At 37.4% G+C, this 27,932-nt stretch overlaps 1 protein-coding gene across 2 annotated transcripts in view; it reads left to right on the forward strand.

Moving 5' to 3' along the window:
- The first annotated feature begins 11,643 nt into the window (after positions 1-11,643).
- Positions 11,644-27,932, forward strand: part of SMC3 (structural maintenance of chromosomes 3) — a 49,373-nt gene continuing 33,084 nt past the window's right edge. Inside the window, exons 1-8 of one of the 2 annotated variants that reach the window (XM_072622147.1) lie at positions 11,644-12,275; positions 18,344-18,419; positions 20,426-20,464; positions 22,268-22,335; positions 23,455-23,526; positions 24,110-24,189; positions 24,491-24,569; positions 26,095-26,212. In XM_072622147.1, coding sequence (XP_072478248.1) covers positions 12,261-12,275; positions 18,344-18,419; positions 20,426-20,464; positions 22,268-22,335; positions 23,455-23,526; positions 24,110-24,189; positions 24,491-24,569; positions 26,095-26,212 — 547 coding nt within the window. In that variant the 5' untranslated portion in view covers positions 11,644-12,260. Of the gene's footprint in view, positions 12,276-16,692; positions 17,813-18,343; positions 18,420-20,425; positions 20,465-22,267; positions 22,336-23,454; positions 23,527-24,109; positions 24,190-24,490; positions 24,570-26,094; positions 26,213-27,932 lie in introns of those variants that run through there. The other variant, XM_072622151.1, reaches the window with a different exon arrangement.

Below are 27,932 nucleotides of genomic sequence, written 5' to 3' on the forward strand. Positions count from 1 at the left end.
AGCTTTTGTACTTCCTTTTCCATTTGACCATTTGTACTTCTTAGGGTGTTGTTTTCTTCAGTGGATTTTTGTATCTCCTTTTCCATTTGGCCAATTTTAGTTTTTAAGCAGCTGTTTTCTTTTTCAAGCTGTTGACTGTTTGTTCTTTTTTTCATAATTCTCTGGCATACTTCTCATTTCTTTTCCCAGTTTTTCTTACACCTCTCTCATATGATTTTTAAGCTCTTTCTTGAGCTTTTCTGTGAATTCTTTTTGGGCTTGAGACTTCTCGTTCTCCTTTGGGGTTTTGCCTACAAGTGTGTTGACATTGTTGTCCTCTTCTGAGTATGTGCCTTGGTCTTCCCTGTCACCATAGTAGCTATGGTCAGATTCCTTTTTGTTGTTTTTTGCTCTTTTTGGGGGGACAGGGAGAGAGGCTTTTTCCTTCTGATCTCTGCTCCCAGGGTGGAAGAGGTACTGTTTCAGGCTTCTTATGCCAGTGGTTGCAGACCCTGGCTGTTTACCTGGTGCTACACTGAAGTTGCCCTGAGGTCCAATAGGGACCCTCATGTCTGGTGTTCAAGAAGTGGGATAAGGGGGTGCCTGGTGCTGCTGGAGGCCAGTTCAGCTGGTGCTGAGCTAGGGTTGTAGTGGTAGTGTCTGGCCTGTGCTGAGGCCAGTAGGGTTTTTCTGCATTTCCTTGGGGCTACAATGAAGCACTTGGTGGTCTGGCCTCTGGAGCTTGCATGTTTGCCTGAAGGCTGGTGGGGGCCTGGTGCTGACTGCTGCCTGTTTGCTTAGGCACTGGTAGGGTTGATGTCTGTTTGCCTGGGGCTGTGCTGAAGCATGTGAAGGTCTAGCCACTGGAAGATCTTTGCCTGGGGCTACACTGATATATCAGGCAGTTCTTCAAGCTGGAGTCTGCTGGTTCCCCTAGCTATGCTAAGGTCCATGGGATCCTGGGTGTTGGCATTTGCCTATCCCACCACATTGGGGTCCAGGATTTCCTGCTGATTTGCTGAAGTGGAACTTTCTGCTGGCTTGCTGGAGCACTTCCTGTCTTGGACTGAACTCTCCTTTTACCTGAGACGGTCCTCTCTTGCCTATCTTCCAATTTTCTTGGCCTAAAGGATTGTGTTTCACTCTTACCTTTTTGCTGGTTCTGCTATTCTAGGATTTGTTTGGGAGCTCTATTTTATGGTTTTTTGGAAGTGAATATGTGAGAGTTGCAGTGATTTACTACTTACTCTGCCATCTTGGCTCTCAGAAGTCATTCTCAACATTCATTTTTTAAAGAAAATTTTGAGTTGTAAATTTTCTCCTTCCCTCCCACATCTCTCTCCTCCCTAAGACAGTAAGCAATTTGATACAGGTTGTATATGTGCAATCATGTAAAATATATTTCCATATTAGTCATGTTGTATAAGAAACAGAACAAAAAGGGAAAAAAAAACCTACCACAAAATAAAGTAAAAATAGTATGTTTCAATCTGCATTCAGATTTCATCAGTTCTTTCTCTGGATGTGGCTAGCATTTTCCATTGTGAGTCTTTTGGAATTGTCTCAGCTCATTGTATTGCTGAGAAGAGCAAAGTAATTCACAGTTAATCACCATACTGCTAACTATTCATTGCTGTTAATTATGTGCAATGTTCTCCTGCTTCTGCTCACTCCATTTTGCATCAGTTCATGTTAAGTTCAGGTTTTTCTGAGAGTATCCTGTCTTTTCTGATCTACTTCTTTTTAAAATTATGTATTTTTAGTTTTCAACATTCACTTTTTATAAGATTTTGAGTTCTAAATTCTCTCCTCCTCCCTTCCTTTCCCTCTCCCCTCCCCAAGGTGGTATGCAATCTCACATAGATGTACAATCATATTAAACATATTTCCACATTAGTCATGTTGTAAAGAAGAGTCAGAACTCAAGGGAAAAGCCATGAGAAAGAAAAAAAAGAGAAAATATGCTTCAATCTGTATTCAGACTCCATAGTTCTTTTTCTGGATGTGGATAGCATTTTTCATCATGAGTCTTTTGGAACTGTCTTTGTTGCATTGCTGAGAAGAGCTAAGTCTATCAAAATTGGTTATTGAACAATGTTGCTGTTATTGTGTACAATGTTCTCCTGGTTTTGCTCACTTCACTTTGCATTGATTCATGTAAGTCTTTCCAGATTTTTCTGAAATTTGCCTGCTCATCATTTCTTATAGAACAATAGTATTCCATTACATTCATATACCACAACTTGTTCAGTACTTCCCAGTTGATGAACATTCCCTCAATTTCCAATATTTTGCCACCACAAAAAGGGCTACTATAAATATTTTTGCTCATGTAGGGTCTTCTCCACTTTTTATGATCTCTTTGGGATACAGACCTAAGAGTGGTATTGCTGGATGAAAGGGTATATACAGTTTGGTTTCCCTTTGAGCATAGTTCCAAATTCGGACAGTTCACAACTCTACCAACATTGCATTAGGTTTCCAATTTTCCCACATCCCCTCCAACATTTATCATTTTCTTTTCTTTTTTTTGTCATATTAATCTATAGGTGAGAAGTGGTACCTCAGAGCTGTTTAATATGCATTTCTCTAATCAACAGTGACTTACAGCACCAAATAATTTTTAATCTTTGTTTCAAAAGCCCTTTATTGGACATAATTTTTATTGCATTGTGATTGGTAAAAGATATATTTAATATTTCTACTTTCCTATATTTATTTGTGAGATCTGTATGCCTTAATAAATTATCACTCATACACAACTGAGAAATATATGCACACATGTGTTTACAGACACATATTCTAAAATTATACAGTCCATTTCTTTTTTGCTTATTATTTGGTTAGATTTATCTAGCTCTAAGAGGGCTAAATTGAGGTCCCCTGCTATTAAGAGTTTCTTTCTCCCTGTAACTCATTTAACTTTTCCTTTAAGAATTTAATTTCTTATGACATTTGGAACATATATATTTAAGATTGATTTTAACTCAGTTTATGTTATGTTTCAGCAAAATGTTTACTTTTGCTGTTGCTTTATCTGAGACCATAATTGCTACCTGTGAATTTTTTACTTCCACTAAAGTGTAACAGATTTTGTTTCAGCCACTTATTTTAACTGTGTGCATCTTTCTGTTTCAAGTGTTTCCTGTAAATATACTATTGTTAGATTCTGCTTTTTAATCCATTCTGGTAAACTATTTCATGGATGAATTCATCCTATTCAAATTCACACTTATGACTATTAATTGTGTATTTCCTTCTGTCATATTCTTTTCTTTTACTTCTCTTTATTGCTCATCCTAAGAGTTTGTTTTAAGACTAATCTCTCACTTAATACTCTCTTCCTCTTATTCTTATTTCCCTCTCATTGAATGAAATGTATTTCTGTACCTGTCTGTGTTTATTCTTCTCTTCTTTTTGACAAGTTCACATGAGTAAGGTTCAAATGTCAGCTGATCCCCCTGCCCTTTCTTCCTCATCGGTATAGTCTCTTGCTTGAGTACTCTAATTATGTGACATCATTTCCCTATTCTTCCTCTCCCCAAATGTATTTCTCTACTCCTCCATTTCCATTCTTCTTTTAAAATTATCAAAATATAACAGAACCACTCCCAGGTCCTCTGTCTAATTAGATTCCCTCTGTGACTCTGGGAGAAGATAAAGTTCTGAGGGGATACGTGTATCTCCTCATATTAAAAAGGAAATAGCTTATCCTTTTTTTTAGTCATTTGTGATTGCTTGCTCCCGTTTACCTTTTTATGCTTCTCTTCATGCCTGTGTTTGAATTTTAAACTTTCTATTCAGCTCTGGTCTTTTTATTAGGAATGCTTGTAAGTCCTTGACTTTAATAAGATCCATTTTCACCTCAATAAAATTATATTCAGTTTTTCTGGATAGCTTATTCTTGGTTGTCAGCTTAGATCTTCTGCATTCTGGTATGTTATTCTATGCTCTCTGACCCTTCCAGATGGCTGCTAAATCTTTTGTGTTCCTACTGCTTCTTTATACTTGAATTCTTCCTTTCTGGCTTCTTGTAGTATTTTCGCTTTGACCTGGAAGTTCTGGATGTTGGCTATACTATTCCTCAGGATTTTCATTTTGGGATTTCTTTCTGGAGGAGATTGATGAATTCTACATCTTTGCTCTCTAGTTCTAAGAGATCTGAACATTTTTGGTATTTGTTGAAATATAATGTGTAGCTCATTTTCTTTTCTTTCCTTTTTTAAAAAGTCATTATCTTTCGGGTAGTTCAGTGATTCTTAAATGAACTCTCTCCAATCTGTTTTTCAGGTCAGTTGTTTTTGCTATGAGATAGCTTACATTTCCTTTGTTTTTTTAAATTTTAACATTTCTTGTTTTATATAGTAATTAGTATATAGTAATTACATAGTAATTTGGTCAATACTAATTTTGGGGTAATTTATTTTCTCTCTTGGTTAAAGTTTTATAGTTCTTATTCCAAGCTGTTAATTCTCTTTCCAAATCTTTCTTCTACAGCTCTTATTTTGTTTCCCCTTTCTTCCCTCCAGAACTCTCATTTTTTTTAAAGATAATGTTTGTGTGCTTTTTTAAAAAAAACAACAAAACTTTTGTTTCATCTCTTCCAGGAATTCTGACTGGACTTGTGTCCAAGCTGTGCTTTTCTTTGAGGTTCTGCCTGTAGATATTGTCAAGTCATGCTTTTCTTTTGGATTTCTGCCTTGGGCATCCCTGTCATGGCAATAGCTCTTTAGTGGGATTCTTTTTTGGTTTGCTCACTTGTCCAGCATACTTCTTGATTCTGTGTGACTTTATGTTAGGGCAGGACTCTGTACATTTATGGGGCAAATGTCTGGGTGAACTTTCATCCTCTTGGATTTGTTTCTTTCTTGGGATACTGAGTGTTATGTTATTCCAGGATCTCAAGGACAGTTCAGATGGGGGATTTATAAACTTTCAGTGTCCCCAAAGTGATGACATCTGAGACAAAGTCTGGTCATTACACTTCTAGTCTGAACTCAACAACTTTCTGACCCAGAATTGAGTTTGAACAACTTCTGTGGGCCTATGCCTAGTTGGAAGTTCCATAAGACTGCTACTGGATTCAGCCACTATGAGCCTTCTGGGATTCACTGTAAGTTTAGAGCACAGGAACTTCAGGTTTCTGACATTTCTTTCCTAGTTATTCTATTGCAGCACTCAGATTAGGCTAGAAACTGGAACTGAGACCTCAGTTTGCTCCTACGGTCAGAGCTACTCAGCTGCTGTTTGCTTATGAACTTGTTTCTTTCTCAGCACATAGTCTAGGGCAGGGATGGGGAATCTGCAGCCTTGAGGTCACCTGGTCTTCTAGGTCCTCAAGTGTGGCCCTTTGACTGAAACAAAACTTCACAGAACAAATCCTTTTATTAAGGGGATTTGGATTCAAAGGACAGCACTTGAGAATCTAGAGGGCCATATGTGGCCTCAAGGCCGCAGGTTCCCTATCCCTGGTCTAGGGTCTGTAACAGTTTCCTATGCTAGAATATCACCTCTGGGAAAAGGTGCCTTCCTCAGTCTATCCTTGAATCTTTGACCAAACCAGGGTAATGACTGATAGAGTTGCAAGCTGGTACCTGTTTCCATACCCTGCATGAAACTGCTATCAGTCTGGGACCTCATCTTGCTTAGAGTTCTGACTAAGTCAGCCAAAAAGAAATTACTTAAGCATCCACTATGTGATAAGCTCTGTGTATGTATATGTGTGTGTAAGACAACCTGATAACAACCATGTACTAACAAGGTATATACAAAATAAATTGGATGTAATCAAGAGAGGTAAGGCACCAGAATATCTTCCTTAGAATTAAAAGAAATTACTTACGCACCTACTATGTGACAAGGTGGGTATGTGTGTGAGAGACAACATGAAAACAACCATATACTAAGAAGGCATATACAGAATAAATTGGACATAACCCACAGAGGTGAGGCACCAGAATTAAGGGAGATTTTTGTAGGACTTGCACGCCACATTTGAATTCAGATTTTCCTGACTGGAGGCTGAGCACTCTATCCACTGAGCCATCTAGCAGCTATGTGTGTAGGTGACTTTTTGATTTACATGTTCAGTCTTTCTCCAAGCACCAGTCCCTCCTATCCCTTTATCCTAACTCGACATTTCCCACTAGATGTCTCATAGGCATTTCAAATGAAATATGTCCAAAACAGAATGCATTATCTTTTCCCCAAAACCTGCTCTTCTTCCTAACAACCTATTTCTGTCAAGGTTACCACTATCCTTCCATCAGGTTTGCCTCAAAGTTGTCCTTGACACTTTACTCTCCCCTTCAGTGTACATATTCAATCAGACGCAAAGTGTTGGCAGTTCTCACTCTGCAATCTCTCTCACATTTGTCCCCTTCTCTCTACTTAAATGGCAACAACCCTAGTTCAGTCCCTTATCACTTCTTGCCCGGATGATTGCAAAAGCAGTTTATTCAGTTGTTTGACTTCAAGTCTCTCCTCTTTCTATTCCACAATGTGTCGCTGTGTCACTCCCATGCTCAAAAAGCTCCAGTGGCTCTTTATTCCAGGTAGGATAAAATATAACATCCTCTGGCATTTAAAGCTCTTCACAGTCTGGCTCCAACCATGTAGCAATGTGCTTAATAAATACTTGCTGATTAATTCTGTAATGTCATATAGGTAAAAGAAAACCAGGGTGTTTTAAGCTATAGATGAAAGAGTACTTTGGACATTCTCAAAGAAACAGCTTTTAAAAATGAGTGCTTAACTTCATTCCTTTCTTTATAAGAGGAATGGGTGACTATGGGTATGGAACACTGCATACATTATCAGATTTTTTCAGTGTGTTGGTTGATTTTTCTGGACTAGTTATTGGTATCCTCTTTTTTATTCTTTGTTAGAGAGAATGGATGGGGGTGGGAAAACATAAAAACAGCAACAAACATTTTTGAAAGTCTAAGCTTATATATTTATGGAAAAAATTTGTGTAGTATGCACTTTAAGCACAGCTTTTCAATTTGTGATTGCTTCAATGATAAGGGAAACAATGACGAAAAATGAAAAACTAATGTCAAAAGCTTTGGGAGACAAAATGTTAAATAGTTCAAAGAAAAATTATCTGTAGGTATGTCAGTGACCATAACAGCAAAACGGAAGCAGTCTAGGGCAAGGATTCTGGCTTACTGGGTAACCTAGGGCAAACTGCCTAATTTATCTAAGCCTCAGCTTACTCAACCTTTCAAATGACAATAAAAATACATTTTTGTCTATTTTATGGAATTGTTGAGAAGATCAAATGAAGGAATGTAATTTGATTCGGAAGCATTTATAAAGGCTCTATGTGCCAGGCACAGTATGGGAGGCTGGAGAGACAAAGACAGAAACAAAACAGCCCCTGACCTTAAGAAACTTACATGGTACAGGGAGGCTACATGTACATAGATAAGTAAATAATGAGTATATATACAGTAAATATGAACTAATTTGGGGGGATGAGGAGGTGGTAGAAATACTAACAAATGGAGGATCAGTAAAGGCCTTTTGTAGGAGGGAGGACAGGCAGAGGCTTGAAAGGAGATAAAGATTCCAAGAAGCAGAGGTGAGAAGGAAGTGAATTCTAGTCAGGAGACTCACAGCATCTCCACAGGCATGTAGGTGGGAGATGGAACAGCCAGCACTGGGAATGGCAAATGGGCTCATTTGGTTGGAGAGTAGAGTATATGAAGGGCAGTAAAGTGAAATCAGCTCAGAAAGAGAAGTTGGAGCCAGATCATGAAAGGTTTTCAGTGCCAGATAGGAGTTTATATTTTATTCTCCAGTCAATTGGGAGTCCCTGAAGATTCTTGAGGAGAGTCGGTCAGACTTGTGCTTTAGGAATATTAACTTGGAAACTACATAGAGCATGAAAAAAGGCATAAATGAAAAGAATGAAAAAAAAAAGAGTACTTATCATGTGCCAAGCATTAGGGGAACAAAGACAAAAGTGAAGACAATTCCTACCTTCAAGGAGCTCACATTCTAATTGAGGACTGGTGGTCAGAGATATTTTGCATAGGAACATTACAGGGATTGTGAACAGTTATAAATAGATTAGCCTAACCTTTATAAAACAATGGCAACATTGCTTTGATTATGGTTCTAAAACTGGACAACAGAATTGGAGGGAAAGGTGGCTAAGAAGGAGCTGGTCAGAGGATAAAATAAAGTACGGCCAGAGATATCCTGATATAGTGGGCCACATGTGAGGTACTCAGGATGGTGGGAGCACTAGTGCTAACAGGGTCAAGTCTTCCCTGTCACAGGAGTAAACCAACTGGGTCTCAAAGTGGCTGGATAGATAGGAGAAAACTTGAGACTGGGAGACCAGTCAGGAGACCATTTTAATATTCAGGGAAGAGGAAATGAGGGTGAAACACAAAACACTCACAAGCATGCACTGACAGAATTCAATAATTCAGCTTATAGCTATTATTATGCTCTCTTGAGAGATCAAATCAGTTGGGATTCCATAATGTAAATTCATAATGGACCCAATGAGCATGGTTGTATGCTAGCAGTATTAGGCAGCTCTGTTCTGGGGCAAAATGGACAAAGGATATGAACAGGCAGTTTTCAGAGGAAGAAATTAAAGCTATTTATAGTCATATGAAAAAATGCTCTAAGTCACTATTGATTAGAGAGATGAAAATCAAAACAATATCACACCTACCAGGTTGGCTAATATGATAAATCAGGAAGATGGCAAATGTTAGAGAAGATGTGGGAGAGTTGAAACACTAATTCATTGTTGGTGGAGCTGTAAGCTAATCCAACCATTCTGGAGAGTAATTTGGAACTATGCCCAAAGGGCTACAAAAATGTGCATACTCTTTGACCCAGCAATATCACTTCTAGGGCTGTATTACAAAGAGATAATGAAAATGGGAAAGTGTCCCATGTGTACAAAAATATTTATAGCAGCTCTCTTTGTTGTGGCCAAGAACTTGAAATCAAGGGAATGCCCATCACCTGGGAAATGGCTGAACAAGTTGAGGTATATGAATGCAATGGAAATACTATTGTGCTATAAAAAAATGACAAACAGTTGAACTTCAGAAAAACCTGGAAAGACTTATATGAACCGTTGCTGAGTGAAATGAACAGAACCAGGAGAACATTATACATAGTAACAGAAACAGCATGCGACGACCGTTTCTGATAGACTTCGCCCTTCACAGCAATGCAAGGACCTAGAACATTCCCAAAGGTCTCTTGATGCAAAATGCCATCTATATCCAGAGAAAGAACTATGGAATCAGAATGCAGAATGAAGTAGACTATTTTCTCTTGTGTTTTGTTTTGTTTGGTTTTTCTCACGGTTTCTCCCGCTTGTTTAATTCTTCTATGCAACATGACTAATGTGAAAATGTGTTTAATAAGAATGTATATGTAGAACCCATATAAGATTGCATGCCATCTTGGGGAGGGAGAGGAAGAAAACTGAAAACTTATGGAAGTGATTGTTAAACTGAAAACAAATTAATTTAAAAAAAAGAAAAAATAGTATGCATTGAAAACCCCTCAAATTGGTTCCCCTGCCTTTGACTTGTACATGCTAGTGCACATCTAAGTCAAACTTCTAATTTTGTAGTCAAGCAACCAGGAAGAGAAATCAGACCCAGAGCTTTTAATTCCCTAAACCAATCAGTACCTTTTGAGGAAAAACTAGCATAATTTGAATGGAGTGTTGTAAGATTTTGCTTCCACCAACACATATAAGTTCATGGTCTTCCCTGAAGGTTGCTCCTTGGATATACTGGTTCCCTCAAATGCTAGTACTCTCTCCTATTATACTTGCCACTCTCTGAGGTACAATATTTCCTTTGTGGGGAATATTCATACATACATATATACACGTATATATGTAAATATATGTAAGTTTACACAACACACATACACACATATGAAAATAAAAATATACATGTGTATGTATTTTTTTCTCGTCCTTATAAAGCTCAGAAATTAAATGGGAAGGCAGTACACAAGGTAATTAATATTTATTCTTTTAATCATTTTTCAATCATCCTGACAAGTACCACCAGAGCCTTCAAAGGCCTTTGCTGGGGGCTACTTCACTGCCACCTCAATTCATGCTCCACTAGAATGACTCCACTCTAATGCCTGCTCTCTTGATTGGTGAGGAGTTCCAATTGTGCTGCTCAATGCCCTCAGAGCTTAACACTCACTGGACAGCTCCTCCTCCCCTTGTAAGGCCTTGCCTGTGTTTTCTTTCTCTTCCCTGCTCCCCTTAATGTTGTGATTTTCCCATCAGAATGTGAGTGCCTTAAAAGCAGGGACAGGCTTCTTTTTCTCCCTTGTATTTGTATAACCAGTATTTAGCATGTTGCCTGGTACATAATAAGCTTAATAAGTGCCTTATCTATCTGCTATGAGATTTACAAAGACAAATAAGATGCAGTTTGTGCCATCCAGGAACTTACTCCATCAAGCAAGCTAAGATAAGTGAGGCAGCATGGTGTAAAAAGAGCAGTGAGGGTGGGCAAAGCTAGCTTTTACTAGCTATGTAATCTTAAATAAATCACTTCACTTCTCTGGGTGTCATTTTTCTTACCCATCAAATCAGGATAAACCAAGTTTGTAAGCATATAATGAGATAGGAGGCAGTTAGGTGGCCCAGTGGAAATGATGGGGAACAAGTTCTGGGAACCCCCAGAGTTACATCTTCCCCACTCAATCCGGTGTTGGCCTGAGGTCACAAGCCTTTCATGATCTGCTTGTCCAAGCCTCTGGCTGCTCCCCAGCCTTGACCTCTGGATTACCCCGGCCTACTTTCTACTCTAGACCTCCTCACTGCCTCCAGCTGTTTCCCACCCTTGATCACAATCAAACTCTCTTGGTTCTGACCTCCAGTCACCCCAATCCCACCAAGATCCTCCTCCAGACCCTCCCTAATCCCCTCCTCCCATCACCCCAGACTACTAGACCACCCCCAGACTTCTCCCACAGTCTTTCCGTATATAAGATCCTTCTTGTCTCCATGAAGGTGCTCAGATTCTCTCTGGCCCCTTGTCTATACAAGCTTCACAAATGGTGAGGCTTCTTAAGAGTCAACCCAGCAGGGCGGATCTTTAAAATAAATTGTTTCTTCAGAATAAGAGCCTGAGTCCAACTCATTCTGGCAGGACCCTGGGTGCACTTATCTTGGGGTCCCAAACACCCTAAACCTCAACATAGGGTTCCCTGACCTCAACAGAAACAGGAAGACCCAAGGTCAAGTGTGGCCTCGGACCCTGGGCAAGTCACATAACCTCTTTCTGCCTTCAGTCCGGTCTCTTTGCCATGGGCAGGATGGTCCAGCAGTCACAGGAGCGGGGCATGGCTGAACAAGGGAACAAGGAGATCTCACAGGTAGAGGGGTTTCTGCAAGAAGGGATGACCGGGATGGGGTCCCTGGCAGCTGCACACAGCAGGGGTTTCACAGATGCTTCTCCTTCAGAGGCGTTCCCACGAGGCCCGTAAAGAGGACAACGGGTGGGTGAGATGTCAATTTCTCACCCCCCCCACCCCTCCTCCGCGTCAGCCGCACGCGACGATCTCTGGGAAACCAAGGCCGCGCACGTGCTCCCAGGCAAAATTCTCCCCCAAAGTGGCGGAAGCGGAACGTCCGTTAGGCGGCATAAATGCGGGCTGGCAGTCTGTCCGGCGCGCCAGGGAATGAGGCCCGCGGCGCCCAAGCCTTGGCATCTCCAAAAGTAAACAGCGACGCGCCACCGCGCCGAAGTTCCACCTTGGCGTCTCTTCTTAACCGCCCCCCTCAAACCACGTGGTACAGAGCCTGGCTCATCTTCGCGGTCCCCTCCCCTCGCGGTTTGAAGACGCTTGCCTTTAGCGCCGAACCTTTCCCCTCTCGTGGTCGCTACCACTGGCTTCCGCCCTAGAGGGGGGACACGGACCAGCCCAAGCATGTCCGGGAGGAAAGTCGAGAGCCTATTCTCGAAGCCAGGGAGGCTGCGTCCAAGACACAAATACGACTTTGCCACGCAGAGTCCGACCGGAGCTGGTCACGAGTGGGGAAAGGCAGCGAAGTGTCCCGGAGCACCCGCTCCTCCCTGCTCGTGCGGCGACGATGGTTTGATCCAGACGGGGACACCGCCTCCTCAGAGGCCGCCATTTTGTTTGGCCGGGGAAAGGATCGGGGTCGTGGGGGAGGGGTCGTAGACTCAGCTCACCTGACTGGCGGAGGAGCAGCTGCGGGTCCCGGGAGGGTCTTTCTCCCGGGCCGGGGGCGAGGAATCATGTATATAAAACAGGTGAGTCCGGTGCCGCGCCGTCTCAGAGGATTTAAGACAGCCTCCGTTTCCCGCCTCCCCTACCCCCCCCGCCCCCCCCCCCCCCCCCCCCAGCGCTTCGGAGCCCGCTCCCATCCCCCGCGCGGCCGCGGTGGGAGGAGAGGGGAGGCGTCGTTCCCTCTGCCTCCCGCACCTTCGGCCCTGGTCCTTCCCCAAGGTCCTAGGCCGCCCTAAGGGTCCCGGCGGCGGGAGGGGGAGGGGAGAGGGCCGCGGAGGCGGGCGGGGGGCGGGGGGTGGAGCGGGCCCTTGCTCCTCGGCAGACAGACCTGCCCCCGGGGGCGCGGAGGGGCGCGCGTGGGGGGCGTCTGCCCTGCAGGCCGCACTTGACTTTGCCTGTTCCTAACCGTAATAACGAGAGGCGCGGTGCTGCGCGGCCTCCTCCCATCCTCCTCTCCCCCTCCCCTGTGGTGGCTCTAAATGGAGGCTGGTGAAGGTTGTCCGAGCTGCGCCCCAGGCCTGCCCCGTGCTTGGTACGGCCCTGGGTGGAAAACCCAAGTGTCCCCCGCCCCCCTTTATTCGGGTATTCTTTAGGCCTGTAATTCTCTTCTAACTCATCCCTTCCTCCTGGCCTTTCTGGCGCCCAAGCCCCAAACAATCCCCCTTGATTCTGGTGCCTCACCTCTGTGGGTTTTGTCCAGTTCATTCTGTATGTGCCTTGTTAGTAGGTGGTTTTCACGTAGTCTCTCTCACACACACACCTTGTCACATAGTAGGTGCTTAAATAAATCCTTTTTGAAATACTCTCAATCACTATTGATTAGAGAGATGCAAATCAGAACCACTTGGAAGTACCACATCACACCTATCAGACTGGCTAACGTGACAGAACAGGAAGATGACAAATGCTGGAGAAGATGTGGGAGAGTTGGAACACTAATTCATTGTTGGTGGAGCTGTGAGCTGATCCAACCATTCTGGAGAGCAATGTGGAGCTATGCCCACAGAGCTACAAAAATGTGCATATCCTTTGACGCAGCAATATCGCCTCTAGGGCTATGTCCCAAAGAGATCATAAAAATGGGAACAGGTCCCACATGTACAAAAATATTTATAGCAGCTCTTTTTGTGGTGGCCAAGAACTGAAAATTGAGGGGATGCTTATCAATTGGGGAATGGCTGAATAAGTAGTTGTGGTAGGGATGTAATGGAATACTATTGTGCTGTAAGACATGATGAGCAGGTAGACTTCAGAGAGGCCTGGAAGGACCTATATGAACTGATGCTGAGTGAAAAGAGCAGAACCAGGAGAACTTTGTACACAGTATGAGGAATTTTTCTGGTAGATTTAGTCCTTCACAGGACAAGGACCTAAAATATTATCAATGGGCTCTTGAGGCAAAATGCCTTCCACATCCAGAGAAAGAACTATGGAATTGGATTGCAGAATGAAGCAGACCATTTCCTCTTGTATTATGTTTTGTTTTGGTGGTTTCTCACATTCATTTTAATTCTATGCAGTATGACTAAGATGGAAATGTATTTAATAGGAATGTATGCATAGAACCTATATAAGGTTGCATGCTGACTCAGGGATGGAGGGGAAAAAAATCTAAGATATATGAAAGTGATTGTAGAAAACTGAAAACAAATTAATGAAAATAAAATAAAGTTAGAAGCAACTTCATTAAAACAAAGGAAATCCTTTTTGGCTGACATAGCCAGAGCTCTACTTAAGGAAGATATTCTGGATAGAGAAAAACACTCTGACCTACCTATTCTTCAGTAGGGAGGAGAGATAATGAAACGTGAATTGCTGTGTTATGTGTTCCTTTTTAAAAACTTTGTTTTTTATATATTTTAATATTTGTATTATGTATTTAATATTTTATATTATTTAACTTTTTTAATGGACCAAAATCCTTCTCTCACCTTCCCCATTGTAAAAGAAAGAAAAATGAGACCTTTGATGGAAAAAAAATTCCCAAAATGACTGTCCAGAAAATGCTTCATTCTTTATTCTAAGTTTATCATCTTTCTATCAGATAGCATTTTTCATTATGAATATTCTGGAATCATGTTTGGTCCTTGCATTAATCAGAATCCTTAAGACTTTCAAAATTGTCTTTACAGTGTTACTGTATGTTTTTTTCTGGCTCTGTTGATTTCACTCTTGATCAGCATCAGTTCATACATGTCTTTACAGCTTACTCTGAAAATGTCTTTGGTCACTTTTTACATCACTGTTGTAGATGTTCCACAGAACCTCATCCTGTGCTTCCTCTTCTCTCCCTATGTACTTCACTGGGTGATCTCATCAGCTCCCATGGATTTAGTTATCTTTGTTGATAAGTCTCAAATCTACCTCTTCTGCCCTTACCTCTCTGCTGAAATCTGGAACTAGTTGTCCAGTAGGTATCTTAAACTCAGTATATTTAAAACTGAACTCATTCTGTTTCCCCCTAAACCACACATTTTCATGTTACTATCTAGGGTACCTGTCTAGAGAGGGTGCCATCCTCTTAGGCCCCTCCACCCCTACCCCATGCTCACAACCTGGGTGTCTTCCTCCACTTTTCACCTCATGTAGCCAATCTGTTGCCAAGGCCTGTCAGTGCCACCTTTGCAACATATCATTAATATATCTCCTCATACTGCCACTACCCTGGTGCAAGTCCTCATTACCTCATGCTTGGACAATTGAAATAGCTTGCTGGTGGGTTTATCGCCAAGACCTGTCAATTTCACCTTTACAGCATATCTCAGATATATCCTCCTCTTTCCTCTGATACTACCATCACCACTACCACTACAGGCCCTCATAGCCTGGAGCTTGGGCTATTGCAGTAGCCTGTTGGTGGGTCTGCCAGCCTCAAGTCTCTTCCCACTTCAATCTGTCCTCCATTTGGAAGCCAGTGATTTTCCTAAAACAAAATTCCTACCAGCTTCCCCAATCAGTAAACTTCAGTGGCTCCCTGTCACCTCCAAGATCAAATACAAAATCCTCTAATTTGTTAAGAGCCTATAATAACCTAGCAAGTACATTCCATATACCCACTCTCCCTTTCCAGTCTTCTTATACTTTACTCCCAGCTATGAACTTTTTGATTCAGTGACACTGGTCCCACAAACAAGACACTCCCATCTCTCTGCTCTAGGCAACTTTTTCTGGCTGTCCCCCATTCCTGGAACACTCTCCCTTCTCATCCATCTCTGCCTACTAGTTTCCTTCAGGTCCCAAACATCTTCTGTAGGAAACCTTTCCCAACCTCTTAGTGCTAGTGTTTTCCTTTTAATTATTTCCCATTTATCCTTCACATAGTTGTTTGTACTTATTTGTTTTCCTGTTACCTCCCTCTTTAGATTGTGAGCTCCAGGGCAGGGACTGTCTTTTTTGTTGCCTGGTTTAGCACAGTGCCTGGCACTTAGTAGGTACTTAATGTTTATTGACCAACTGTTTTATGCCTTCCTTAAAGATCTTTGGGGTCAGATTTCTTAATTTCAAAGTCTTGTTAGGTTTTTAAAGTTAAGTTGTTTTAATTTTATAGTCTGATAAACCAAGATGGGAAGGTAAACACTATCATTTCTCAGCTAGTGTGGCAGCATCTGGGAATCCAGATGTAAAAATGCAGAATTGTCTTTGACTCTAGCGCAGGAGGTGCTGCCTTGTTTGTAGTGAGACTATTTCAGTCTACTCTGTATATTTTTCCTTGAATGACAATTTTATTCTATTGCCCCTAGAGAGTATATAATAGGCTTAAAATTATCTTGGAAAAATTTTAAAAGGTGTTTCCTGGATGCTATTCTAATGTACATAAATTACTTTGAAACATTAATATTTTAAAATTTCTTATTAGAAATTAGTAATTAGAAAATTAAAAAATTAGAAAAAATAGTCTTAAAAATTCACTGTGGTGAATTTCTGTAATGGGACTTAAGCTATACAATTTGTCCATTATCTCCAGAGAGTCTGTATGCTTCTAAATGTGATCCCATACTCCACTAAAGACCTGCACTGAAACTTCATAATGGCATGATGTAGAGCCCGAGTTTTCAGAGACCCACGTTGTGCCAGTGAAACAAAAGCTTTGATAGCTTTTTGCCAAACTGATAAGATTTTCTGAATACAGCTCTACCATGCACCATGATCTAGCAAATTTTGGAGAGGCTCATCATTTTCAGGGCACTATGTTATTTATCTTCTTGTGATGACAATTTGCTTAGTAACAGAGAGGCGAGACCTTATGAATCAAGTCCCCAAGCTTATTGAATCATAGATTGCTGAGGAATTTAAAAGTATAGCCAATGAAGTATGTGACTGAACTTCAGTACAAAAATGAGAATGAAAATATAATGCAGTGAAAATAAGTACCAGATTGTCTTGTAAAATACACAGTATTTAAAATATGTTGGTAGTTCTTGATACTAGATGTATCTAGTAGGGGATGAAAGGTAATAATAAATAAAACAAAATTTATATCCTTATCTAAGAGATTTTTTTTATTCTCTAAACACTAGCTTGACTGGCCCCTCAATTAGGTACATTCAGTTACTGTCAGTGGCTACTAAGATGATTTTTAGGAGAGTTGAGGAAAGTGTAACAGTTTATAAATCTAATTGTATGGTCAGGGAATTTAATGAGTTTCTATGAATTGGGGAAGTAAGTTAGTATTCTTCACATAATAGGCTAGGACAGAGATTCTTACCTGAGGTCCTTTTACCTGAGGACATGAACTTTTTAAAAGTATATTTTGATAAGAGTATTTAAGCATAATTGATTTCCTTTATAAGCCTATGTGTTTTAATTTTATGCATTCAAAAACATTTTGAGAAGGAAATCCTGAAGAAGGTAAAAACCCTTGCACTAAGGCAAAGGGCAGCTTCTCTGTAGTTTTTCCTTTGGCTTTAAAAGGATCACACAGCCAGAGATGCACCAGTAGTAACTATATTCTCTAGTCCAGAGGTGTCAAAAATAAGGTTTGTACCACCCCTCCACCCCCAATCCCAACATTCCAGAGTGTGGCCTGAACTAGATTAAAATATAATTGGGAGCTGTTTAACAAAATAAATAAAAACACTGCACGTTGGAAAACATTACATTTTAAAACTAAGTGAACATGTAGAGTCTAAGGATCTTATATATAGCTTGATTAGCCCCTGTTTTTACCTGAGTTTGATATCACTGCTGTAGCAAACTCAGAAAAATATAAAATGGTGCTTTTTCTTGCCTTACAAAATAGATCATCCTAATTGAAAATTGGGTTTATAAATAGAGAAAAGATTGATTATTTTTGTTGGTTCTTTTCAGGATACCAATAAAATATAGAAACTTAGATTTTATACTTTTCTAGGCCTACCTAAATGATTTTTTTTGGCCTAGAGCTATGACTTCATCAGTGTAGGGGACTTTCACTTTAACTTTTAGTCTTACAGAATTGCCTGAAGGCACCAAGAGGGTGTGACTGACTGGAGGATGTCTTGTCCTAGATGGGACTTGAACTCTGAAACCTCTTTGATTTATTCTGTTCATTATACCTTGCTGCCTCTCTCATTCATTACAAGTAAGCACTTTAAAAATGTAGGAATCTCCCTGTTGGAGGTTCAATTCAGTCTGTTTTATTGAATTTGGGGATTGTTTTTAGACAGATGATTATTGCACTGTTGGATTACTGTACAGTGGGTAAGTCTGTGCAGTGTGATTTACCTTACTTGAATTGCTTTAGACAGCATTTTATTTGTGATCTTAAAAAGTTTAGTAAGTACTTTTAAACCACTACTTTCTAATATAGATAGTTGAACATTGAAAGTTCTTTTCTGCTCAACCTCCCCACCCCCCCACTACCAAAGCAAAGTGTTAGTAAGACAGGCAACAATAGAATGTTTTCTTCATAAGCCCTGTGAACTCAAAATACACATGTATGAAAAATGAATGTGCAGAAGGAGTATGCATAGAAGAGCGTCCACATTCCATTTTATTTGGTTGAAAACTGGGAAATAAGGAAAAGAAAATGTTAAAATCTTGACAGTGGGTAATGGTTCTTAAAATTCAAATGGATGTTTATAATACATTTTAAATATAATTTTTTTATCAGGTTATTATCCAGGGTTTTCGAAGTTATAGAGATCAGACAATTGTAGATCCATTCAGTTCAAAACACAATGTAATAGGTAAGTGCCTGTTGTCTGACTGAAGCATGTGTATATTTTATAATCTACAATTTAGTTCTTTTTCACCTTGTATTTAGATAAGAAATTAGAAAGAAAGGAAATAGAAAAATTTTATAAAAATCTCAAAAATGACAGTATTGAAATTAGTTTTAAAAAAAACTAAACCTCAACCAGAATTGCTTAGGACATTGAAAGTCTATCACTTGAGGCTGGGACATCAGATTCCTTTTGGGGGGAAAACAACTATATCCGTATTTACTGAGTCCATTCAAAATGCTTCTGAATTCTTTACACATTTTAACTATGACTACCCATTTTGTACACCTGAAACACTTTGGATAAAGGACTTCATAATCTCAGATTAATCATGCCATTTAGCTAACTTTGAGTAAGCCTTTGATCCATTTAAAATAACCTTTAACTGAAATGTGTGTTAAGATTAAATGTGACCTTGGTCAATTTATTATATTCTACTTTTAATATAACTTAGTCACTGTGGGTTAATTAAATCATTCAACATACATAAATTGGCTTATCCTCACATTTTTTCTTTTAGTGTACAATTTTTAATGTTAATGGCCATTTCCAGTTGCACAATATAGCCAAGAAAAAATGACTCATTCTGTTTCTGGTGCCTCTGAATTTTTAAAAGACAGATTTAACTCTGTATTGTTCTTGTTAAAAAAAAGGACATTCATATTGATGAATAAGTAGCAAATGCTAAATTTTAAGAAAAGGACACACATAAGATACATATTTTTTCTTTTTTCCACATGAATTCGTATACCCCAATGTAGAACTGCTTGCAGTCTTCTCAGAAACAAGAAGAAAACAGTTTAATTTGTTTTAAACTATTTTTTAATGCATCAAGTAGTTTGTATGCGTTTATTACTTTGTTTTTATTTTGCACATAGGTGTTTTTAGAAATAGGGAAATCTAGTCAAGAACTAACATATACTTTATAATATAGTCATACATTCTTTATATTTATAACTTCCATGTTATATATGATTGTAATGATTGAATCTTGGTTGTTTTAAGAATATAATTTGGCAAGTGTCCTTTTAAGTATAAAAATATATTGTGAGTATTCGTTTATGTTGCTAAATTACATTTGGATGTCCAACAAAATAATCAATCTTTTGCCAACTAATAAAACATCTTGTTACTACTTGAATCAAACTAATTAGTCTCACATAATAAACTTTTTATGCAATAATGCTTGTAGGTGAAGTTTTTAAAATGCTGTTCATTTGTAAATATTGAATGCATTATAGTTTTGACTGTAGTTACCATGTAATTTATTTTAAAAACATTTATTCTTTAAGGTTCACACAGTGGTTTAAAGTTATAGATACTTACTTTTGCTTTATTCTGTCATAATTTGGCCAGAATTTTGAAACATTAACCAGATTTGTTTGTAGCTTCATATTATTGTGTTTAAATGCAAGTCAGTTTTGAGATGTGTATTTTGACTTTGTTAAATCAGTGTTGATTGGTTCTCAAAAGGTAGGATTATCAGTAATGCTTTGTAATTATGCCTTTTGTGGTTATGCTCAGCCTTTTAATTAGTACTCAATTAAAATTTAGATCATTTATAACTTCACAAGTTATGAAAATTGAGAAATTAGGTGGCATATGTGTATTAAAAGATCTGAAATTTTATGAACCAATTCATTATGAATGCCAGCTCATAATTTTAAGTTTTTGCTTAGATTATTGAGCCAAGAGCAAAGACTAACATTGAAGCACATTTATTTTTTAAACTCAGATTGAAGGTCATAAAATGTTATTTGCTCATGGCAGGTGACATAGGCAAATCTTTTTGTCTTATTTGTTGTTTTCATTTTATTTATTTACATGTGCACTTTTTTTTGACTATTAAAATTTGTTTTGAATAGAAGATTAGAAAACTTATGTAAAAATCTTTAAATATTTTTACCATAGAGTTATATTTGCTTTGGACTTACTCATATGTTTAAAATTTTTACTTTTCAAAATTATAGTGGGCAGAAATGGATCCGGGAAAAGTAATTTTTTCTATGGTAGGTATCAGTCTTTTTTTTTTTTTTGTATAGATGTCTTTCAGACAATGTAATGCAATTCATTTACTATTATTTTTAGGCTATGTTTATAAGATAGCTAAAAATGCTTTCTGTAATTAAGTAAATAGTACCTTCATTTGGGTTTTTCTTGTTAGGTTCTTATCCTGGGGTCTGTGAACTTATTTTTCATTATAATTGGTTTCCTTTGTAATCTTATGTATTTTATTCATTTAAAAATATTATTCTGAGAAGAAGTCTATAGTTTTTATCAGATTGTCAAAGGGATTCATGATACAAAAAAGACTAACAGCTCCTTGTGTCAGATTCATCAACAGGACCCTTTTTGGATTTAATGTCTTATGTTTCACTGGGACAGTTCTGATGTTCTAGTTAAATATCTGAGTTCAGATCCTACCTCCAACACTTGCTGAATGGTGACCATGGAAGCCTCTTTGAGCCTGTTTTCTCAGCTGTAAAAATGGAGATAACACCTATTGTACTCCTTGTGCCAATTTGTAGAACTCAAATGAACTAATGTGTGTAAAGCATTTTGCAAATTTTAAAATGCTTTTTGAAACCAGTTATCAGTTATTTCTAGAAAATTGGTTTAAATACTTTGGGCAAAACAACATATTATTCTTTTGAAAATGATAAATGCAGCTTTAAAGTTCTCATTTTAAGGAAATTGAATTATAATACACTGTCATATTTTAACAAATCCTTCAGGAACATAGGTTATTTTAATAAATTTATCCTCAACTTTGGGGGGGGGGTGTGGATTGAGAAGAAGGAAAATTCTGGCTGTCTCATTCTTAAAGAATGACAGTTTTTGAAAAGGAGGTGACAGTATTGCTTTCTCAGATTTATTCCTCTCACAGGATAACTAGAACTTAACTGGCCTCATAAACTGGGAATGGGTGAATTGCTGCCTGGACTAAATATCTCCATTAATCAAAAGGGGACTCTGATACTATTCCCAGGGCACACAGTAAAGTCAAAGAGCCCCATCTTGCCCTATTGCAAGAAGTTTGATGACCGGGAAACTTGGAATGGGAAACTTGGAATGGGTTCCTATAACTAATAGTATTTCTCTCTGTTGTAATGAAGTATCTGATCACCGAGTATGTTTATTTTTACTATTCTACTTCATACCCAATTTGATTATGTTAAAAGGAACTGTGATGCAAGACAATTTATTAATGAAATGTCTTTGAGCTTCAGTTCAATGTATCTTAAATATGAGATTGAAAGCTACTTGGCATGACTTGATCAAGAAATAGTTCTTTATCCTTTGGATGAACTATTTCTATACTGTAGTATTTAATTTATTTTTAAATATTAAATTGAACTTTCCAGTAAACATTCTTCCTTCCTCTAATGAGTGTTTTTTCATGTTTCTTATAACTGATGGATCTGATAATAAAGGACACAATTTTTTATATTTCTTGTGCACATGCAAACATGTGATTCATGTGTTATTTTTATTTTCTACATCTTGAGAAGTTGTGCCCTAGTAAATAATGAGAGGCAGCATGGGACATTGGAAAGGGCTTTGATCTGGAGTCAGAAGACCTACTTCAGATTCTAATTCTGTCTTTGTGACCTGGGGCTAGTCGCCTTACCCCTCTCTTGGCCTCTTTCCATAAAAGTGAGAGGGGTGGACTAGATGACTTTTGAGATCCTTTTTAGTTCTATCTGTGATCCATTGTGCAGTTATTTTTCAAAAAATCAAGTAAGACAGACACTGTTCTCTCTTTTTAAAAAATTACTATGCTAATGATCGTGTTTATGTGCTTATTATAGCTATTCAGTTTGTACTCAGTGATGAATTTAGTCATCTTCGTCCAGAACAGAGATTGGCTTTGTTACATGTAAGTAAGACTATTTAATTTTTTAAATATATTAGATATGTTTTAAACAATCACCTATTCCTAGTGCATAAAAATCTTTAGTAAGCTACCATAGTTGTTTCAGTTAATATTGCTATATTATATTACTCTGCAGTTTAGTTTACTTTATGGAAGTATCAGGACTTATTTGAATATAATGTTTGGAAGAAATTTGGGTCTAGCTCCTAAATGCTTGTTATAAGAGAAATGTTTCCTTATCTTTACATTAAGGAGGAGGCCCAATAAGGGACTAAAAAGCAGGAGGACAGGTTTGCTGAAGAATAGATGGAAGAGTTTGGAATTAGGGAGCAGGGTTGCTGAGAATCAGAACCAGAATCCAGAGTTATGTGAAGAGCTCAGGGACATCAGCTGGAAACGAGGCAACACCTTGCTAGTCGTACTTGTGTTTCCAGTTGGACTTTTTAGCCATGCGTTTATTCAGTTCCATAAGTAGTTATTTTCCAGTATGAAGGACAAGGGGACATGTGTAATCTTTGTAGTACTAAAAATTGTTGGAATTACATGCCATATTTAGATAATTATACAATATAACAGAGTTCAGTAAGTTTTTAAAGTACCTGCTATATCCTAGGACCTTTGCTAAGCCCTGGTTTCAAAATTAGGATATCAAAAAGTTCTGTTATTTCTATACATTTTCCCCTAAATAATAATGCCCCCTACTGTTAGGAAGTTGTTTTTGTCTAATCATTACATTTACATTTACTTTTTCAGTTTAAGCCCATTTAATCTTTTACTCTTTTTTTTTCTGCTCAAGACTTGGTTTTCCTGTCTTGTCCAGGCTAGAAGGGTAGGGGCTACTCCCATACCTTCTCCTGTTCCAGTTAGCCCAAAAGCTTTGACATCCACCATATCCAGTCTAAATTCTAGTTCATACCTTCTTAGGCAACCTGGTGCCCTCCATGTATTTGAGAGCTGTGTGTAGTCCTGTTACCATGCTTGTAAGAATGTAAAGTGATTTGATGAAACTTCATTTTCGCAGTCTCTTGGTTGCTGTTCAATACCCTTTATGAAAGGTCTATGATAGAAGAAAACAAAAATGATATAAGAAAACATTACATTTATTGTTTTCCTTCATTTTAGGAAGGCACCGGACCTCGAGTCATATCTGCTTTTGTCGAGATCATTTTTGATAATTCAGACAACAGATTACCAGTGAGTTGTTTATTAAATTTTTTTCAGTAATTATAACCAAAGATATCATAAACTTTTAAAATGTCTATAAGTTTAAATGACTTTTTTAAGCAACACATTCAATGGAACTGCTTCCTTTCATCTTCCAATTTTGTCTTTCTAAAGTACCTTCTAGGAAAAAATTAAGTGTTAAAGTTCAAGTGATTTATATTATGTGAAGAAATATGTTAAGAAATAGGACCAAGCAGGATAATAGTTAAGTGCTGGGGATACAAATATGAAAAACAAAGATAGTCTCTACCCTCAAGGAACTTACAGCCTAATGGAGGGGAAGACAGTCCACAAAAGGAAACTGAAAATGATAAGGTCAGGGGTGGTAAAAGAAGGTCCCAACTCAAGCATGTGATGGTGATGTCAGAGAAGTCCCAAAGTAGTACAGCCAGGTAAGAAATGAGATATTTGATAAAGCCTGTATATATTCACTTACATATATCAAATTTAAAGTAAATATAGTAAGTAAATATAGTAACTCCACTTGGGTACTTTAAAATGAATGCAGTGAGCTAAACTTAAATGGTTACATGTTTGTTTTTGGTTTTATTAGATCGATAAAGAGGAAGTTTCACTTCGTAGAGTCATTGGTGCCAAAAAAGACCAGTATTTTTTAGATAAGAAAATGGTAACGTAAGTAGTTTCCTTTTTCTTCTTTAGCCAATAAAATCAATGACAAAGAAAAATATTTTTTTCTACAAGTGTTAGTATGCCTACGTAATGTTTTTAAATTAGTATTTGTCTATTTCCTAAAGATACAAGTTTTTAAACATTCTTAAAATATAATGATAAAATTTAGTCTTTGATGAACAATCAACTGTTTGTTTTCCTTTAAGTTATTAAGTAACTGGGCTAGTCAGTAGTTTATACTTAAGAGGTGAAAATTTTGTGATTATTCAGTATGAAAATATATCTATTTAATGTTTATTGACAGGAAAAATGATGTGATGAATCTACTTGAGAGTGCTGGATTTTCTCGAAGTAATCCTTATTACATTGTCAAACAAGGAAAGGTAAAAAGTAGCTGCATATATCGACACTTGAATAAATTTAGTTATTGAGACTAATGTTTTCTTAAAACCAAATAAATTTTGTTGATGATTCTTGTTTTTACATCACCTTTCCTTCTGGGTATCCCTTTTTCTTCCTTACCAAATAGTCCTCTTTTATAACAAAGAAAGGTAGTTAAGCAAAACCACCAACACAAAGTTGTTGGTCCATAATTCCCACCTCCACTCTTTCTACTGAAAAGAAGGGAGGTGCTTCCTCTTTTATTCCCCTGTGCCAAGATCTGTCATATTTCCTCAGGGTCTAGCTTCATTTTAGTATTCTTTTTGTTTTCATTATGTTATTACTTCATTTTCATTATTGTAGTAATTGTATATATTTTTCTGAGTTTATTTACTTTGCCTTTTCAATTCATACTAGACTTCCCATGTTTTTCTGAATTCCTTGCATTTGTCACTCTTTACAACAAAGTAATATTTCATATTTATATACTACTATTGAGCTATTTTCTGATCATTGGGCACCTAATTTATTTTTCTTTTTTTTTCTGCTATGAAAGGGCATAAGAGCCTGTTGCTTAAAGTTTTAATTTAAACAAATCTTATTTTCCTCTTAGGTTTAGAAAGACCTTAAATGATTCAGTTTTGACTACTTTGACTACTACTACTTTTTTATTACTGTTATTGAAATTTTTGCTTTGGGTATTGTAAATACTAAACATATTTCTTGGTTAGAAAAGTGTGTTTCAGCAAATTTTATCAGTGACTGACTTTTGTAAAATTTGACATACCTTTTATACCTGGAAAAAATATGACTTTTGTAAGGCAATATGATCATATTACCTTTGAAACGTAATAGCATGTTAAGATTGTAGCAGCAATATCTTTGTATGCACAATTAAGGGAAAACTAATATTCTGATAAATTAAAAATATTACTGTCAGAATACCACAAAATTAAAATGATGAGAAAGAAAATGAACTTTAGTACCAGGAATTTGTTTTAGTTATCTTACATTCTTTTGTAAAGGCAGCAGTCCTTACTGTCTTGACAAGTGTTTCACCAACCCCTAACACTTAGTGCCCATGGTAATTCTTCATTCTTCTTCATGAAAGTTACTATAGAAGCTACAACTGTTCTGGTGGCTCAGTTAATTCCCCAATACAGGAAGCCGTTGATTTTCTGTATCCTGTTGAGGATACTAGAAGCAAGATATTTACTGGTAAGATAATATTGATCCCCCAAATACAATCATTTACAGGAGTCCTTTTCTCAAAGCAAGGTTGTGAATACTTTAATTCCAAATTTGGTGTTTTAAGTTCATTTCTCTTGATGTATATGTATTTCAGATATTAGATTGCAGATATTAAAATGTTGAATTCATGGTTTATTAAAACAGTTTTGAAAGAAGATATCAAGTATTTGAAAATTTCTAACAGTTTAATCAAGATTGAACTTTCTGTTTAATTTTTGTTCTTGAATAAACTTAGTGAAAGAACAATATATGTAGTCATTTATTTAACTTTTTTAGATTAATCAGATGGCCACGGCACCTGACTCTCAAAGACTAAAGCTATTGAGAGAAGTAGCTGGTACTCGAGTATATGATGAACGTAAAGAAGAAAGCATTTCTTTAATGAAAGAAACAGGTAAAATTACTCTTTGGATTTTAGTTTATTCTTTTTAGTTTTAAAGAGTAATTCCTAATGTCAAAGGTGTATGAAGTTTGATAGTACATTTGTGGAGAAATAATCAAGTTGAAATAATTTGAAGTCTAATTGTTTCCTGTAACATTTACTTTTTGATTGAAATACAGTGATGTTAAGGGTTGCTTCATTTCATTGATTGTGTGTCTCAGTTTACTTTTATGATATTGAGGATTTCATTATTAGTGAGCACAACAGTTAACTAAAGGAACACAGGAATTTAAGTAAGATACTAAGTTTCAGTTTCTTGTGTATGTTGGGGCTTGGAGAGGAATGGTACGTTAGGATTCTTTTAGGAAGTTGGTAAAATTCTAAGATTCAGCTTGGTAGTTTTCTAAGTGAAATTTCTTTCTTAGTATTTGAGGATTAAATCACACATGCAGAATATTGTTCATTGCCTTAACAAAAGAATAGTGTAAAAAATGTACAATTTTACAACTGTCCACCATTAGGTTATTCTTCTAGTAGTTGACAAGTTGTATAGCTCAATATTATATTTTTACTACTGTGTAAGATGTATAGATCATTGTTATCAAAAGAACTAAGCTTGTAGAACCTCATAGGCCCAAGAGTAAAGAACATTGTCAATGTTAGAAATATTGTAGCGTGGGCAGTTTGGCTATGATGTTTTAGAAGGTTTATATTTTAAGAATATTTGTATATTATGGAAGAAATATTTAAAGCTTCATTAAATGATTTTTATTCCTAGTTATTAGATTAAAGAAAACAGCTTCACTACAGATACCAAGAAAAGAACGCTCATTTTCTAATCTACAAAGAAGCAAAATTTTTAATATGAGAAAAATTTAAAAATGCAAGTAAAATAATATTGTTACTTCCCAGTAGAAAAGGTTTTAATGAAAAAAGCATTTAAGTTTATCAGCTGTGAGACTGAAGTAGCTCACATTTGTACTAGGTGAGTGCCCCACTTTTGGTGATAGGAGAAGAAGGGGAACGCCTGTACACCAGCCCTTCTTCATGTTCTACAACATTTGACAGATGTTCGCTGTTTTTTAAATGCCACTCTTTGTATACAACTCGGTGTAAATTAATCCTTACTCCATAGTATGTCAAAATATTTTGTTTAGCCATTGCTCAGATGAAGTATTTTACATAAGCTAAATAATTTGCATTTCTGTTAAGAGGGAAAAACGTTTTGTTAACAACAACAAAAGAAGGGGGGACTTCTGTGTTTACAATTTCAGCAAGAACTTGATCCTTGAAAGAATCTCTACTGTGAAAACCAAAGATCCATTGAGAGGCTGTAGATTTATTATCAAGTCCATTCTGACATACAGTGCATTATTATGTAATGAATATAGGTTAACAAATTATTAGATGCATCAAACAGCTACATTTCTACTTAAGGATACTGTATTGTTTACAAATCTGAAAAATGAGTTAGTGTTTTTATATTTGCTACTATCAGAAATTGAAATCTTCTTAAAGGTAAAGGTCTTTAGAACAGTTTATTGCTGAATGTTTAAAGCATAATAATGTGCTTTAGTTAAAGTGGATATTTTGACCACTCTTGAACTGAGCTAGAATAGCACTTGAAAAATAAGGTTTTAAGTAAATTTGTTACTTTTAGAGGTTAATTGTAATAGAATATGCAGTAATCATTCTAGCACTAAATACATTTTCCATAGACATGCTGTTTTTA

The sequence above is a fragment of the Notamacropus eugenii genome, chromosome 1, assembly GCF_028372415.1.
Source record: "Notamacropus eugenii isolate mMacEug1 chromosome 1, mMacEug1.pri_v2, whole genome shotgun sequence".
Lineage (NCBI taxonomy): Eukaryota > Metazoa > Chordata > Mammalia > Diprotodontia > Macropodidae > Notamacropus > Notamacropus eugenii.